The following is a 15,905-nucleotide window of genomic DNA, read 5'->3' as shown; positions in this document are numbered from 1 at the left end:
GTTTTTCTATAGAGCCAATTCAGATGTCTAGACTAGCTGATAAGATGCCAATGTAATCCCTCCCATTTCTTGAATGTACAAAGAGCAAACACACACTTATATATGGAATGCTGATGATGAAAGTAATAGGGTATGATAGTGATGATGATTATGTTTGCTAAACTGCTATCACTTCACTTGCTAACAACCCTTCAAACTCTTATCACCAGAGAGCAACCAGGATTTTTGTCCTATTCAAACTGGTGGATTTGTCACTAAAGGGTACAGTCTTTGCTCGTGGTAGACTACCTCACTGCTTTACCTCCAATCCTTTTAGATTAGTTTCAACACAAATTTCTCTTACAACTCTCTGATCTAAAAACATTACACATGAATCACAGTTAGTCTTTATTTTTTTCCTGCTGTAGGATGTTGCCAGTTATTATATGGGCATATGTTTAAATGACTGAGCTGCATAGGCAGAACAAACTCACATGGGTCACTGCCTCCGTGCTAATGCATTCGGTTTCAGCGTGGCATTGATGGCATGAGTGACAAATATAATTTGCACTGATGGCCTGAAGGATTCTAATTGCATGAAATGACAAAGACGCAAGAAAATGAGAGACCCAAGCAGGGCTGAGGAAGAGAAGACAGCTTCAAGCTGCTGCCAGTAGAGAAGCTGATTACTTGATTTATTGAATTTAGATGCAAATAAACGACATTAAGCATGTACAGGTGTGCCTTTCTCCAAAGCTACACATCCACACACACCCACACACACAGAGCCACACTAGGGCTGTAAAGATTCCTCGAAATAACTCAATTAATTCGATTACAAAAATTAATTGAAGCAAATTATTTTAGTATATTTAACTAAACTAAACTAAACTAAACTAAACTAAACTAAACTAAACTATACTGCTTGTCCCATGGACCATTATTACTGATGCACCACCTACTTAACTCTGGAGCACTCCGGACAGGTAAACAAAGAAGATGCTGCAGAAGTAAAAATGGAGGAACAAAGAGAACACAGCAAGGGTGAGAAGATTCATATGGAAGCCCATTTAATAAAAAGTTTGCCTAATTTCTAATTCATATCATTTTAGCCAATCGGGCAGCTTCACCCCCTCTGTAGTGTCAGTAAGCTTTACACATTAAAAAAAATAGGCTACAATCAACAGAATCGCATGGGATAAAACTAAGCCTCCGATAACTGGAGAGAGCTCTGTCTAACAATCAGCCCTCAAGAACACGAAATGAGATGAAGCAGAGGAGCCCTCCTTCATGTGGTGGAAACGGACTTCATAGGATTCAGGCCAAAGAAGGAGACAATGTTTCCAAAGTTTGGGGTTTATTTCAAACTAAAACAATATATTTTTATGTATGAGTTTTTTTTTTTTTTTTTTATGTATATGTTTGTATTTGCATTTTGATGTAATATGGCAATTAAATGCACTAAATGGGTTTAGTTTTCACAGATATTATTGTATGCAATTTCAGCAATAATTGATTTATTTTTTTTTTCAAGAAAAAAAATTATGGTAATTTTAAGAGACTCAACCTATTTTTTCTTTTATATTTATTATTGCTCTTTAATAAAGAAAAAGTACTTCTTATCCGATTATTCGAAAAATTGTTGGAATAATTGGTAGAATACTCGATTACTAAAATAATCAGTATAAACAGCCCTAACAGACACACACACACACACACACACACACACACACACACACACACACACACACACACACTGTATTCCCTGTATATCAGCCAGCTTTCAATCACAGCTTCAAGCAAGGCATTTTTAGATTTTAGAGGGGGGTTTTTGTGCGTTGAAATTGGAGCGCACCACCAAGAGGATACGAAACGCGCTCCGTGACATTTGAACTATTAGCATATTAGAGAATGGAGGCCTCTTCGGACAGTGGTCTTCCTCTTCACACACACCACCCTATTGTTCACCTGGTTTTGCTCTCTTCTCTCCTTTATTTGCTGGTCCGTTTCATAGTTTTCCTTGCTCAGTGTGCTGGAAAAGCTTAAACAAACGCTCAGTCCATTAGGAAACTGCCATAACAATGGACCTTTGCAGCACATCATTAGCTTTGTTTGAGTTTTTGTGAATGGGAGGCACCTTTTAATTACACGTCCACTCAAAGCAAGTGCGACTGGTGAAATAGGCGGACTTGCTTTAATGACCACTTTTAATGACCTAGATGAGCTCATTGATCGGGAATGGAAAAAAAAAAAAAAATGAAATAAGTGCTAGGTTGTACTCTGGCTACTGTTCTGTGACAGCCGCAGCAGATTCCAGATTGTTATAATGGGTTGCTTTGAAAAAGGAAGGGGTATACAGCGGCTAATTAAATGGCTTTCGTGTAAAGTAGATTTTTAAGAGGATGAATAGGGAGAGTGTTGTTAATGTCTAAACAGGTCATCACTCTCCAAGAGAGAGAGAGAGAGAGAGAGAGAGAGAGAGAGAGAGAGAGAGAGAGAGAGAGAGAGAGACTCCTCCAGTCACTGGCAGTTTAGTTAGTTTGTGTGCACACATAATTTGTTTTTCTTTTGATTGATTGAATTACATTTGAGCTACAGAATTAGAAGCATGTATTGCAAATTCATTAACAGTGTTTTAAATGCAGTGCAAATTCTACAAATGACAAAGGCAGTGCAGCAATCTCAAACTTTGATGCAACCGAAATGGTTTCTTATGAAAGCAGATTGTGTGTTTTATATTTTTTGTCTGTGTTTTGGTGTGCAGGAGATCCTGGGTGTCGGAAAGATGACACCTTACAGGTCGAAGAGGTCCCTTCTGGTGCCGCCCATGTTTGTGCCTGAGAACCAGCGTGCACCTTTTCCCAGGTCCATTGGAAAGGTAGGATTGTTAGAACACACACACACACACACACACACACACACACACACACACACACACACACACACACACACAGACAGACAGATATACAGTACAAGGCATGAGTACTATAATATATATTATGGGAATTTTGTGATGAATGAAAATATATAAGTTTCATCATAGCGCTGCTGAATTCTCAAATTTGATTGGTCAAAAGGTATTAGCTCATTTTCTATAAGATTAGCTTGGGCAGTATTCCTCACTGCAATTTAGTAACAAACAATATGTAAACATTGGAATACAGTGGAACCCGGTTATCTCGCCCTCAGTTACCTCGACAACCCTATTAAGTTGACGTTTATTGTATACAATGGATAATTTGATAGGTCATGTATTAGATTTTTTGTAATATCTTCGATATCCTTGTCTATTATACTGTATGCCTAGAAATAATTTTTTTCTAGAAGAATATTTTGAATTAAACAGTGAAGTAGGACGCTTAGACACTTAGATGTTTCAAACCCCAGGCCTTAATGATTCTCATCAAATCAGACGGTACTCTGGTCATTTCTGAACAAAAAAGAGAAAGAAAGATAGAGAAAGAAATAGACCTCATTTGATTCCCATTGCGTATTTGTCCAATTTGGCAGCTGCCCTTGTTGGCCATTGTCATAGCTATTAGGGAGAATGAGGGGAGAAAGAATTGAGATCCAATCTGAAAGCTTTCAATGTTTCTCACAGGAATGCCATCAGAACATGAGGCTGTGCTTCACCTCATTTATTGCTTTAGACATTCTGCTGCAGGTCTTTAATGTCATTAATAGCACTATTTCTAGAAATGATCAGCTGTCGTCATTAGCGCCCTCAAAGCCTTTTCTGGGTCCAGCATGGAGGGTGACCTGTTTTTTTTTTTTTATACAGATACATAGAGTCCATATATATTCCATTTTCACACTTAGCACATTTGCTGCAGTCTGAATCTGACTGAGAATCTTCCTAGCGACCCTGGTCTGGTTTTAGACTCGATTATATCGAACCTTGTTCTATTGGCATTGATGATCCATTATCACAAACATGTATTGAGAACACAATGCAACTATTTTTCGTGTGATAGGTAATATAAAAATATATAACTTAATTTATCAGTATAATCTCATATAAATGAAATAATAAGTTGCATTTGTATTTTCACAGCCCAGTTCAATTGCAACACTTTTGACAGGAACTCTCAGGTTTGGGACCATAGTGCGCATCCCGGTACGCATGGCAGCTTTTACATTAACAATTTTTCAAGCAAACAGTGCTCTGTTTTGGCTTAACAGACAGAGTGAAATTCCCCTGAAACTATATTGAAAACTTTTTATTTTTTTCTATGTAATTAAAAAGATCTAGGAATTGTAAAGTATTTACAAGAAAGAAAGTATTGTATGTAATATCCAGGATTCTGCACTATTTCTGGGCGTCTATTTTAATGTAGGCAAATGTGTGATATTGACCATGATAACTGCTTTGTATAAAAAGGTCAGATTTTTTCTCTTGCCTAATCTCTTCTATTGAAGCGTGTTCAGACGGCCCCCTCGATGGTTTTGATCTGCAATGGATCATGAGGTTTGTGGAGTCTGTTCCAGCTCGAGTGCACGCTGTCATTAATAATTAAAGAGGACAAACCAAATACTAAGAATCTCTGAAAATCTGTATAAATGTTTCAGAGATTCTACTGTCGACTCAATGTGTTGCAAAATATTTACATTTTACATTAACATTTACATTTGCGGCATTAAGCAGACGCCCTTATCCAGAGCGATGTACAAATGTGCTTTAAGTCTCTAGCAATGAATAAATCTATACTGGCACGCAAGATTACAAGCAATATAAATATAACTCTTGAAGTCTACAGAGCAAAATAGGACCATATAATATGTCTTTATCTCTAGATATACAGTATAGTGTTTGTGTGTTTGATGAAGAAATTATGTTGTATGTGTGTGTGTGTGTGTGTGTGTGTGTGTGTGTGTGTGTGTGTGTGTGTGTGTGTGTGTGTGTGTGTGTGTGTGTACTTGCTGTGAGACAAGATTCTCCCACTCGTGTTGCTTCTGAGTCCAAAAGTAAGAAAAATAAAACAGAAAACAAAAGCATTCATACTATAATGGTACACTGAAGAGAAAAGGTTCCGTGGTCTTTCTGCCAGATTTTGTGTTGGGGTACCCCTTCAGGTAGTGTGAGCTTCTTTTGAGGGTATATAAAGAGTGCACTTGGAGTGTATTCAATGAAGCTTTGTCTTTAGCAGCTTACAAGAATAGTTTTAGAGAAAAGCTTGCATAAGATTGAGTTTAAACATTTACACTATTTCTGATGGTCACTTTACAAGTAAAAGCATAATATAATAATATATCAAAAATGTGATGGAAAGCAGCATTTTTTTTGTTCTAATTAATATTGTAGGGGTGTGTGTGTGTGTGTGTGTGTGTGTGTGTGTGTGTGTGTGTGTGTGTGTGTGTGTGTGTGTGTGTGTGTGTGCTAGTGCTCTAGGCAAAGCAGCCAACCTCATAGCTCTTCCCTTTGTAAAGCATGCTATCTTTCTGTCAGATGAGAGAGGGTCAGAGGTGCTGGTTTGTTTCTTCTTCTATTTTTTTCCACTTCTGAATTAATTTCCCAGACATTGCCTATGGCAAGAAAGAGACCTGTCATGAGCTGTCATATAGCAGCAGGAGGTCTCCAGCCAACCTTTCTTAAAAACGTATTCTTCCTGTGCAGGGTCCAAAGATAGTGAAAATAAATATAACAAAATGAATCAAATGTTCAAAAGCAGAAAACAAAATAAATGAATTATTAGCTTTAAATTTTGATTAATATTATAATATTAACATAGTGATATTGTAATATTGCATTGAGTTACAACACACATTTTCAGTAGATCATCTAGATCAGTGTTGCGGTCTCACCTGGATATGATGTCAGTCCATCACTAACCCAGCAACACATACACACCCAGACATACCTAAAGGCACTAAGTATTGCACTTTAGTATCATATTTTTGGTATGAAACCAGAAAAGCCAGAGGAAAAGTACATGACACAGTATGAACTATATTCATATAAAACTGTTTATATGAACATTTTCATACATGAAATTTGGTATTCATTAAAAAGATCCTGCAAGTCAAGTCAAGTCAAGTTTATTTCTATAGCGCTTTTCACAACAGACATTGTCTCAAAGCAGCTTTACACAAATCAACAGTTAAGGTGAATGGTGTGAATTTGTCCCTGATGAGCAGCCGTGGCGACTGTGGCAAGGAAAAACTCCCTTAGATGTTATGAGGAAGAAACCTTGAGAGGAAACAGACTCAAAAGGGGAACCCCTCCTCATTTGGGTGACATCAAGAGTTTGATCATAGATCTTTCAACAATACAGAACACTGGAGAGTGAGAACTAACATGAGCACTGGAGTATAAGATTATAAGTGATGTTCTTTCTGCAGTCTTATAACAGTCTATATGGTTAGTAGCTCCTAGTTTTATAAGCTCAGCATTTGTGATCATCACAGATCCAGCATCAGCTTCTCCATGCCAGAGCCTTTAAACACTCCAGGAGGTCCAATGTCAAACTCCACACATGTAGCGGGATCCAAATGGCACTGGTACGTCTCTAGATGGGTCGGGATGTTTGCGAGTTCGGCATCTACTTCTTCAAAGGTCCGTAATCATCACGAGGTGGGAGGTGACTGGAGCTGGCCAACCTCAGGGTGTCTCGGGATGGGGAGAGAAAGAGAAGCAGTGGAGAGGAATTAGCATAGCTGCTGTTCATGATATTAACAGCACAAGTTGATAATGTGCATGTGATCAGATGTTCTGGATCACAAAGTTATGAGATGTGATGTGTGTTATGTGTAGGCTTTGCTAAAAAGATATGTTTTTAATCTACACTTAAACTGAGTGAGTGTGTCTGAGCCCCGAACACTGTCAGGAAGACTTTTCCAGAGTTTAGGAGCTAAATGTGAAAATGCTCTACCACCTTTAGTGGACTTTGCTATTCTAGGAACTACTAGAAGCCCAGAGTTTTGAGATCTCAGGGAGCGTGACGGATTGTAGCGTGTTAGAAGACTGGATAGATACATAGGAGCCAAACCATTTAGTGCTTTATAACTGAGAAGTAATAGTTTGTAGTCTATTCGAAACTTAACAGGAAGCCAATGTAGGGACGATAAGATTGGGGTTATGTGATCATATTTTCTTGACCTTGTGAGAACTCTGGCTGCTGCATTCTGGACTAACTGAAGCTTGTTTATTAATGATGCAGGACATCCACCTAGTAATGCATTACAGTAGTCTATTCTGGAGGTCATAAACGCATGGACGAGCTTCTCTGCATCGGATATAGACAACATGTTTCTTAACTTAGAAATATTTCTAAGGTGAAAGAAGGCTGTTTTTGTAACTTGGAGGATACGATATTTGAAAGACAAGTTGCTGTCTAAAATAACTCCCAGGTCTTTTACTGTTGAACTAGTGGTTACAGAACATCCGTCTAAATGCAGGTTGAGATGCTGGAGCTTCTGTATACTAGTTTTTGGGCCGATGAGCAAAATCTCAGTCTTATCAGAATTTAAAAGTAGAAAGTTATGGGTCATCCAATCTCTTATTTCCTTAACACACTCAGTTATCCGAGTTAATTGAGCTGTATCGCCTGGTTTAGATGAGCTATATAGCTGAGTATCATCAGCATAACAATTGAAGCTAATTCCATGCCTTCTAATAATATTTCCTAACGGAAGCATGTATATTGTGTATTGTGTATTGTACAATTTCAGGGCAAAAGAAGTTCATATCCCTGTTGTGCTGCTGGATGTGTGTAAATGTGTTTACAAGGATATCGACTTTAAACGAGCAAATTCAACTAATACCTTATCCTTAGATTACTATATTTTTGGATATGCATTCTCAAGATCCTTATCTATTGATTCTAAAGTATCAAGAGGATTGATTCTATAAATTATTGATCCTAGGTGAGATTTCTTTAACAATTAAGCTTAATAATTTCTTAACGTGAATAGAAGCTATTTCTTCTCTTGTTGTGCCTCCGTTCATTGTATAAACAAGTCAGCATTCTGTCAGTCATACAGGTATATACATTAAGACCATGCCATCATCTATATGAAAGGTGGGAAAAGCAGAAGAGTTGATTAGACAAAAAACGTCAACATTCTATTTGGGTTTTTTTTGTTGTTGTTTTACAAAAACCTAAAAAGAGGAAGACAGTTAAAAAAACTTTATGTAACAGTTTGAATATGGCTTGTGTGACCAATAATTTCAGATTTCAGTCAGCTGGAAACCACAAATGTCAGCAACCACCATGGCCATCGCATATGACCAATCCAGACTTAATCTCCCAAACATTTCACACACTCCAGCATTGTTTCTCCAATCCACTTTTTCCTGTCTATTCCTTGCCCTCTTTTCTCATTGCTGAATTGTTTTGTCTCTGTTTTTATGGCTTAGTTTTGCTTTTCCCTAAAGCATAAGGAGAAAGAGTTTGACAAAACATATTTGTGATCGGCAGAGAGAGGAGAAAAGTAGGCAGGAGTACAAGGAGATGCGGCAGCAGGTGAAAAGGGATGTAGCAAAAGCCAAGGAAAAGGCATATAAGGAGCTTTTGCACACTAAGAAACGAAAAAATAGGATTTGTACAGATTGGCCAGGCAGAGGGACCGAGCTGGGAAGGATGTGCTGCAAGTTAGAGCAGTAAAGGATGGAGATGCAAATGGGTTGACTAGTGAGGAGAGTGTGTTGAGAAGATTGAGGGAGTATTTTGAGCAGTTGATGAATCAGAAAAATTAGAGAGAAGGTTGGATAGTGTGGAGATTATCTAAGGAAGTGGATATAATTAGTAAGGAGGAAGTGAGGGCAGCGAATAAGAGGATGAAGAGTGGAAATTCGGTTGGACCAGATGACAGGAAGCAGGAAGATGTTTAGGAGAGATGGCAGTGGAGTATTTAACCAGGTTGTTCGACAATATTTTGGAAGGTGAGATGATGCCTAAGGAATGGAGATGGAATGTGCTGGTATTGGTTTTTAAGTATAAGGGAGATGTGCAGTCTTGCAGTAACTACAGGGGAATAAATTTGATTAGTCACACCATGAAGTTGGAGAAGTCAGGTGAGGCAGAGAAGTATGTGAGGCTGGTGCAGGACATGTATGAGTACAACAGGAGGTTGGACTGCATCAAGGATAGGCTCTAAGCCCTTTCCTGTTTGCAGTGGTGATGGACAGGTTGACGGACGAGGTCAGACAGGAGTCTCCATGGACTATGATGTTTGCGGATGATATTGTGAATTGTGGTAAGAGTAGGGAGCAGGTTGAGAAGAGCCTATAGAGGTGAAAGTATGTGCAGGAGAGAAGGAGAATAAAAGTCAGTAGGAGTAAGACAGAGTACATCTGTGTGAATGAGAGGGAGGGCAGTGGAGTGGTGCGGTTGCAGGGAGAAAAGGTGGAGAAGGTGGAGGAGTTCAGGTACCTGGGGTCAACAGTGCAAAGTAATGGAGAGTGTGTTAGAGAAGTGAAGAAAAGAGTGCAGGCAGGGTGGAGTGGGTGGAGAAGAGTGGCAGGAGTGATTTGTGTAAGAAGGGTATCTGTGAGAGTGAAACGGAAAGTTTATAGGACTGTGGTAATACCTGTGATGGTGTATGGTTTAGAGACAGTGGCATTGAGTAAAAGACAGGAGGTGGAGCTTGAGGTTTTCATTGGGCAGGATTCATTGGATGGACAGGATTAGAAATAATTTTAGTTGAGGGACAGTGCATGTAGGACAATATAGGGACAAAGTAAGAGAAGTCTGACTGAGATGGTTTGGTCATGGGCAAAGGAGGGACATGGGGTATATTGGTAGGAGAATGCTGAGGATTGAGCCACCAGGAAGGAGAAAAAGAGGAAGACCAAAGAGGAGGTTGATGTGGTGAGGGAAGACATGCAGGTAGTTGGTTTGAAAGAAGCAGATGTAGAGGACAGAGTAGTAGAGGACAGAGTAGTAGTACATTAGAGTAGTAATGGGAGCAGCCGATAGAAGAAGTTTTGTCTCCCTGACAAAACTGTTTGCCCATTCCCTGACCATTGCTTTTTTATTTTACCATGACTTTGCTTTTCAAGCTGGATTATTCTGCCTTTGTAAAAAAATAAAATAAAATAAAATAAACTGCGTCAACGTAAACTGCACTTGCAGGTTTCTATCACATTATATGACAATATTTTTTTAATGTGTTTGTTCAATTAGTACTGGAAACTATTGAATAGTACTACTGGTAGCTTTTAAAAACTGAATAAACTAAACAATTGCACAGAAAAACAATTCACATCATGTTAGGTATTGGTAAAGTTATTGAAATGTATTGTGAAGGCAGTTTTATATATTCAAAAAATTATTTTAATTTGATAAAAAAATAAGTTATTTTATTACTCTAAGCAGTAAATAAATGCCTGATCCAACAAAAGACTATAAATAAAAGGATGTATAAAACTCAGTTTGACTTATAACTCGGGTTCCTTTTTTTATTACATCATATTCTTTTAATGCATGTCAGGTGAGACAGCAGTTTCTCTGTGTGCTGTGTTTATTGTGCATGATCACCTTGATAGGTTGTAGATATTTTTTTTGTCTCTTCTGTTTCCATGGCACACTCATTTCTTTTTACCTCAGTCAATTCACATCTAATTTACCTTTCCCTAATGTGTCTCAACATTTGAAACGTTGCAGGTGCTGTTATGCTGTCAAGTAATATAGATTGTTAAAGCATGTATAATTGGAATAGATTTTAATCTAAATGGTTTTTTTTTTTTCTTTTTACTTACTATATCTATGCGTCTATGCTTTGCCTTTTAAGTTTTGTGCACATCGCCAAATGGGCTTCAAATGCAGATGAAATGGGCTTGTGCCTGATAATTACCAGGTGATTAGCATTTGCTTACATTCTTCCTCAAACTTTATAATTCTGTCAAGAATGTTTTGATTGAGAAACGCAGGCTGAGTTTAGAATGTCTTTGGAATAGGTAGCATTACATTTTCCCTTTATTCGAAAAAGGATTCCCAAAACTGTTCCAGCATGACAATTTGTCAAAGTCCAGCTCCATAATGATATATTTTATTGATGTTAGGTTATAGATGTATATGTTATAGATCTCTGACCTCAACCCTATTACACACCTTTGAGACAATTTAGAATGCTGACCTTCAATTTAAAATGCACCCCAGACTTACCCTACATCAGTACCTGACTTTACTAACGCCCTCATGGATGAATTAGCACAAATCCCAACAAGCATACACCAAAATCTAGCACAGGGGATGTATAAAAAACCAAACAAACAATATATATATATATATATATATATATATATATATATATATATATATATATATATATATATATATATATATATATATATATATATAGTTAACGTTAAAATAAAGTTAAAGTCACCTGTAACCTCATGGATTAATACAATAAACCAAAAAAATAAAGAAAAATAAAAAATGATTAACATTAATTAAATTATATACAATTAAATTACATTAAAAACCTCTATCTGCATCATAGACCTTGAGGTCCTGAGTAAGAGATGCTCAGCACGATTGTGACAGAACTGACCCTCTTTAACCTTCTTTAACCTTCAACTTTCTATTACTCTCTCATGTGCTTCTTTCTGTTTGTCTCTCATACTCTGTCTTTCCCTCCTTCACCTTCCTGATCGCTTCTTAGTGACCCTGAATCAAGAAGCAGGCTAATGTGGCTATTTTATCTGACTCTGTAGGTACGAGTGTGAAAAAAAATAGATTTTCAGGCACGAATAAAACTCACTTGCTTGTGCACTCTGCGCTCATCAGGAGGCACCTTTTCAAGTTTAACGACTCCGGCTTTTGTCTTATTGATGAGGAACAGCGGAGGAAATGTTCCATCTAAAAATAATCGACAGCGATGAACATGCCGGCTTGCTCTGCAGTAGAAAGTGTATGTTTCATTTATTACACATTTACTTCCTCAGTCTGGGAAAGAGGTATTTTACTTTTCACTGGATTTGTCTTGTCTACGGTCTGGTATGTGAGAGGGCGCTAGGGAAAATGTCATATGTTTGAAAACTTTATTATGAAAGTTAGAGAAAACTGCATTGAAAGACCTCTTCCTGTTCCAGTGAAGGACAGCTAGCTATCTTACATTAAAAATCTATTTAAATTCTAAGTTCAGCATCAAGCTGGTTTCATATCGGATTTTTAGATCTGTGAAACAAATGGCAAAAATATTTTTTTTGGAACCAGGAATAGACTATATGAAGAAAAGTATTGGGACACCTGACCTTTTTAGCTATATATGATTCATCCCCAGACTGTTGAAACATAGTTGGAGGCACACAATTATTTAGAATGCCTTAGCTTTAATTTTTCTCTTCGGAAGGAGACACAAACCTCCCGCATGACAATGCCCCTGTGTACAAAGCCATGAATATAAAGGATGAAATGGAATATCTTAAATGGCTTGCTATAGATCACTGACCTGAACCCTACTGAAATCCTTTGTGATGGATTGGAACAGTGATGATAACAGCAAATAGGGGACTAAATGTTGAAGTGGATGTTCAAAAAGCACATACCAATCTTATTGTCAGGTGTTCACAATCTTCTATCCATATAGTATATTTATTAATTAATAAGCTTCACATCAGGTGGTTCTTTTCCTCCACTTCAAGCATTCAAATCATGTAATGGACACAAAGCCATGGATTATCCTATACTCATATTTACAGTGCCTGTGTATCTGAGTTGACAGCACTTAAGACTCTTAATTTCACCAGCATGGTTTCAGGTCCTACATTTGGATCCTATACTGGGCAGAAACAGTATGGATCAGTGTTCACGGACGATTGCATTCAAGTGATAAGAGCAAAACTAGTGTACTATGAGTACTCCATGTATAGTAAGTCTAACTGCTTAGAGTAGTCATGATTTGGCATCTAATTGTTGGTACCTAGCATAGACACAACATATTTACAATGCAATGACTCTCGTGTGAAAGAGTTAAACGGTGAAATGCTTCAGTTGAAAAAAAAACAAAAAAAAACAGTTTTACAGAAAACAATATCACATGGTATTGTATCAGCTGATAATTTATTAACTTGATTGATATTTTGTTATTGTGCTATCTCCAAATATTTGGCTACAATGTGATGTATCACTTTGATTATAATCTTATCACTTGCATTAGACAAACTAGAGCCTGGGTTGTCTGCCTACCTCCGTCTCTGCAGAGTGTATTCTAAGTGCCCTTCCCTGTTTTGATGATGTTGTGATGGCACAGGAGCATTGCTGACATATTCACGTTTGCTGGTATCTGATTAGAAGCTTAGGTGAGTCTGTTTTGCCATGGCTTGTAACTATACACAAACTTGCTCACATTTTTATATTAGTGAAGCTGCCTCCATATGCTACATGATCACTGCAGGCAGACAGCCAAGGCAAGGTTAGAAAATAAATACAAACATTTTCACATCGTTTTGGTAAAATATATCTATGAGTTTTCAATCTAGAGATGTCAAAGTATATTATTAGTATGAAAACACATATTTTCCATGTTTCTTTGGCTGTTTTTCAAAAGTCATGAAAAGGGGGATTTTTCTGATCATATCACATATAGTTTATCAGCAGTGCTTTTTCAGAACCATCTGGGGGAAAAACTTCTCACATTTTCTATTATGTTTCATTTTTGTTCTATGTTACATAGGGGTTCATTGTTTTTTTTGGCAGCTATCCATGACATTTAAGTTGAGCAATAATTAACAGAAAGAAGTATATTGCTGCTAGCCAATTGCTGTGGAGTTCTGCAGCACAATTAAAGGTGTATTCATTCATACATCCATTCCTAGTTGCGTACAGTAACAAAGTATTTTTATTTTGTTACTGCAATTCAGTAAATTATTTTCAATTAGATCTATTATATCAGACTTCTTTCATTGTATGAAAATATATCATGTTCCTCTACGTTCCTCTCCACTTTGAAACAAATACATAAATTGAATTCAATGAGAACCATATAACCTCCATAAGTTCTCCACAGAGTATGGGTTCTCTCTATGTGCCTGTAACAATAGAAAATCTAATCTTGAAATAAGGTTTGGTGCACAGGAGAATTTAACAGTGAATTTGCATACATTATTAAAATATAGTTATCATAGACTGAAGTTTTATTTTTGAAATGTAAATAAAACTTCAGTCTATGATAACTATAGACTGAAGTTTTATTTTTTAAATCTAAATACATTCCAAATCTAGTATGTATGTACTTTTCCTCAAGTAGAATTGTAAAAGGAAGACTTTCACTTACGTTTATGTTTTTTGGCAGACGCCCATATCCAGAGTGAATTACAATTTAATTTAATTTATACAACTGAGCATTTGAGGGCTATGACCTTGCTAAAGATCCCAGCAGTAGCAGGTTGGTATAGATGGAATTTAAACTTACAACTTTCCAAACAGAAGACCACCATCTTAGCCACTGTGCTACCGCTTCCACTAGCACTACAACTTAATATTTAAGCAAAGGATTAGAATTTTTTCAAGTACAGTAATGGTATACTTCATTCACCGCAGTTAATTTTCAGCATGAATGAAGTTTTTACCCTGATCAGCATTGCTGGGGATCCAGAGCCTATCTTGGGATTACAACCTAGTCCATAGCAAAGCCCCAAACACACATTAGAAGCAGTTTAATATAGCATATAGCAATTTACTTGCTGGCATGTTTTGTGAGATGTGAATAAACCAGAAAACCTGGTAGGTCATGTAAATGTAAATGGCATGGACAGTACCCTGAGCTTGGGATCGAACCATAGATTTGTGCAGACACCCTTTCTCAGTTTAACTCACAATTATCTCATTTACACAACTGAACAGTTGAGAATTAATGGCCTTACTCTAGTGCCATTTGAGATTTAAACTTACAATCTTCTGACCAGAAGTCCAATGTGTTAACTGCTGAGCTACTCTTCAAAGAGATACGTTTTTGACCTTGTCTGGTCACCTGAGCCTCATCTTTCCACCTTTCTTCCGCTTTTTTCTTTATTGCTGCTCTTTTTGTACTTTACTAATCTTTCATGAACCTCTAGCTCCTACCATTCCTTCCACCAGTCTTTATTCTGCTTCCCCTTTACTGTACCTCACACATAAAACTGTGGAACAAAAACATACCATATCTAAGCCCAGTGTGTATAGCATTAAATCTCTCAGTGTGTATCTGCCTCAGGCCTCACTAAATGACTGTGTTAATTATGCTCACACGGACACAAAAGCAGCTCTTCATAGCGCTCTGTTCTCTGATGCCTTGATCTTGACTGTTCTCCTGAGGATGAGACATGAGGTATGGGGTGAATTGAGTTATTGCTGCATTTTCCATGGTGAAGCTCCCCAATGGATCACGCTAATGTGAAATTCATGCTGATAAGAAGAGCTTTAAGGAGGGGGGGGGGGAAGCAATAAAGGGCAGATTTGCCATGATTTCATGCTTGCCGTTATATGACTCTTTGGAATTAGAAGAGATTTAACATGGGACCGTGCTCATGTGTCACGATGCACTTTTGCAAATGGAGTGGCTATTCACCTCCTGATGTTCCTCATTGCTGTCCTGTAGTGCGGCCTGTCTCTCTGATCTTGTGGTTAATTATAGAAGTCACTCTTGCAGTTGATTTTTTTCCTGCCCTTCTCTCTTTCTGCAATGCTCTCAGCAGGGATATTTAATATTTTATTTTTTTCTTGATACACATTTACATAAGGTGACCTGGAGAAGATTTTTATAGTGTCGACCGCCCTTTCCGCTGAGCTGAGTCTTCTGCAAGACCGTAACATAAGTATTTTTCAACTCAGTGCTCAAAAAAAAAAAAGTTTGGTCAAGTGTTACTTTTTTACTATTCTCTGCAATCAGGGTCAGAACATGAATCATTTCAGTTTCCTCTCAACATCTTTAAACTGATTTCCAAATTGCTAAACCAATCAGCTGGACTAATTCCCCAATTGTTTTAAACTACTGAAGAGTTG

General features: G+C 37.5%; 1 protein-coding gene across 1 annotated transcript in view; it reads left to right on the top strand.

Moving 5' to 3' along the window:
- The window catches only part of cdh13 (cadherin 13, H-cadherin (heart)), a 313,054-nt gene that overhangs the window by 66,991 nt on the left and 230,158 nt on the right, over positions 1-15,905 (top strand). Inside the window, exon 3 of the mRNA XM_083551942.1 lies at positions 2,744-2,857. Coding sequence (XP_083408068.1) covers positions 2,744-2,857 — 114 coding nt within the window. The remainder of the gene's footprint in view (positions 1-2,743; positions 2,858-15,905) is intronic.

This window comes from Silurus aristotelis (genome assembly GCF_946808225.1).
Source record: "Silurus aristotelis genome assembly, chromosome: 10".
Taxonomy (NCBI): Eukaryota; Metazoa; Chordata; class Actinopteri; order Siluriformes; family Siluridae; genus Silurus; species Silurus aristotelis.
This window is presented reverse-complemented; position numbering and strand designations above follow the sequence as displayed.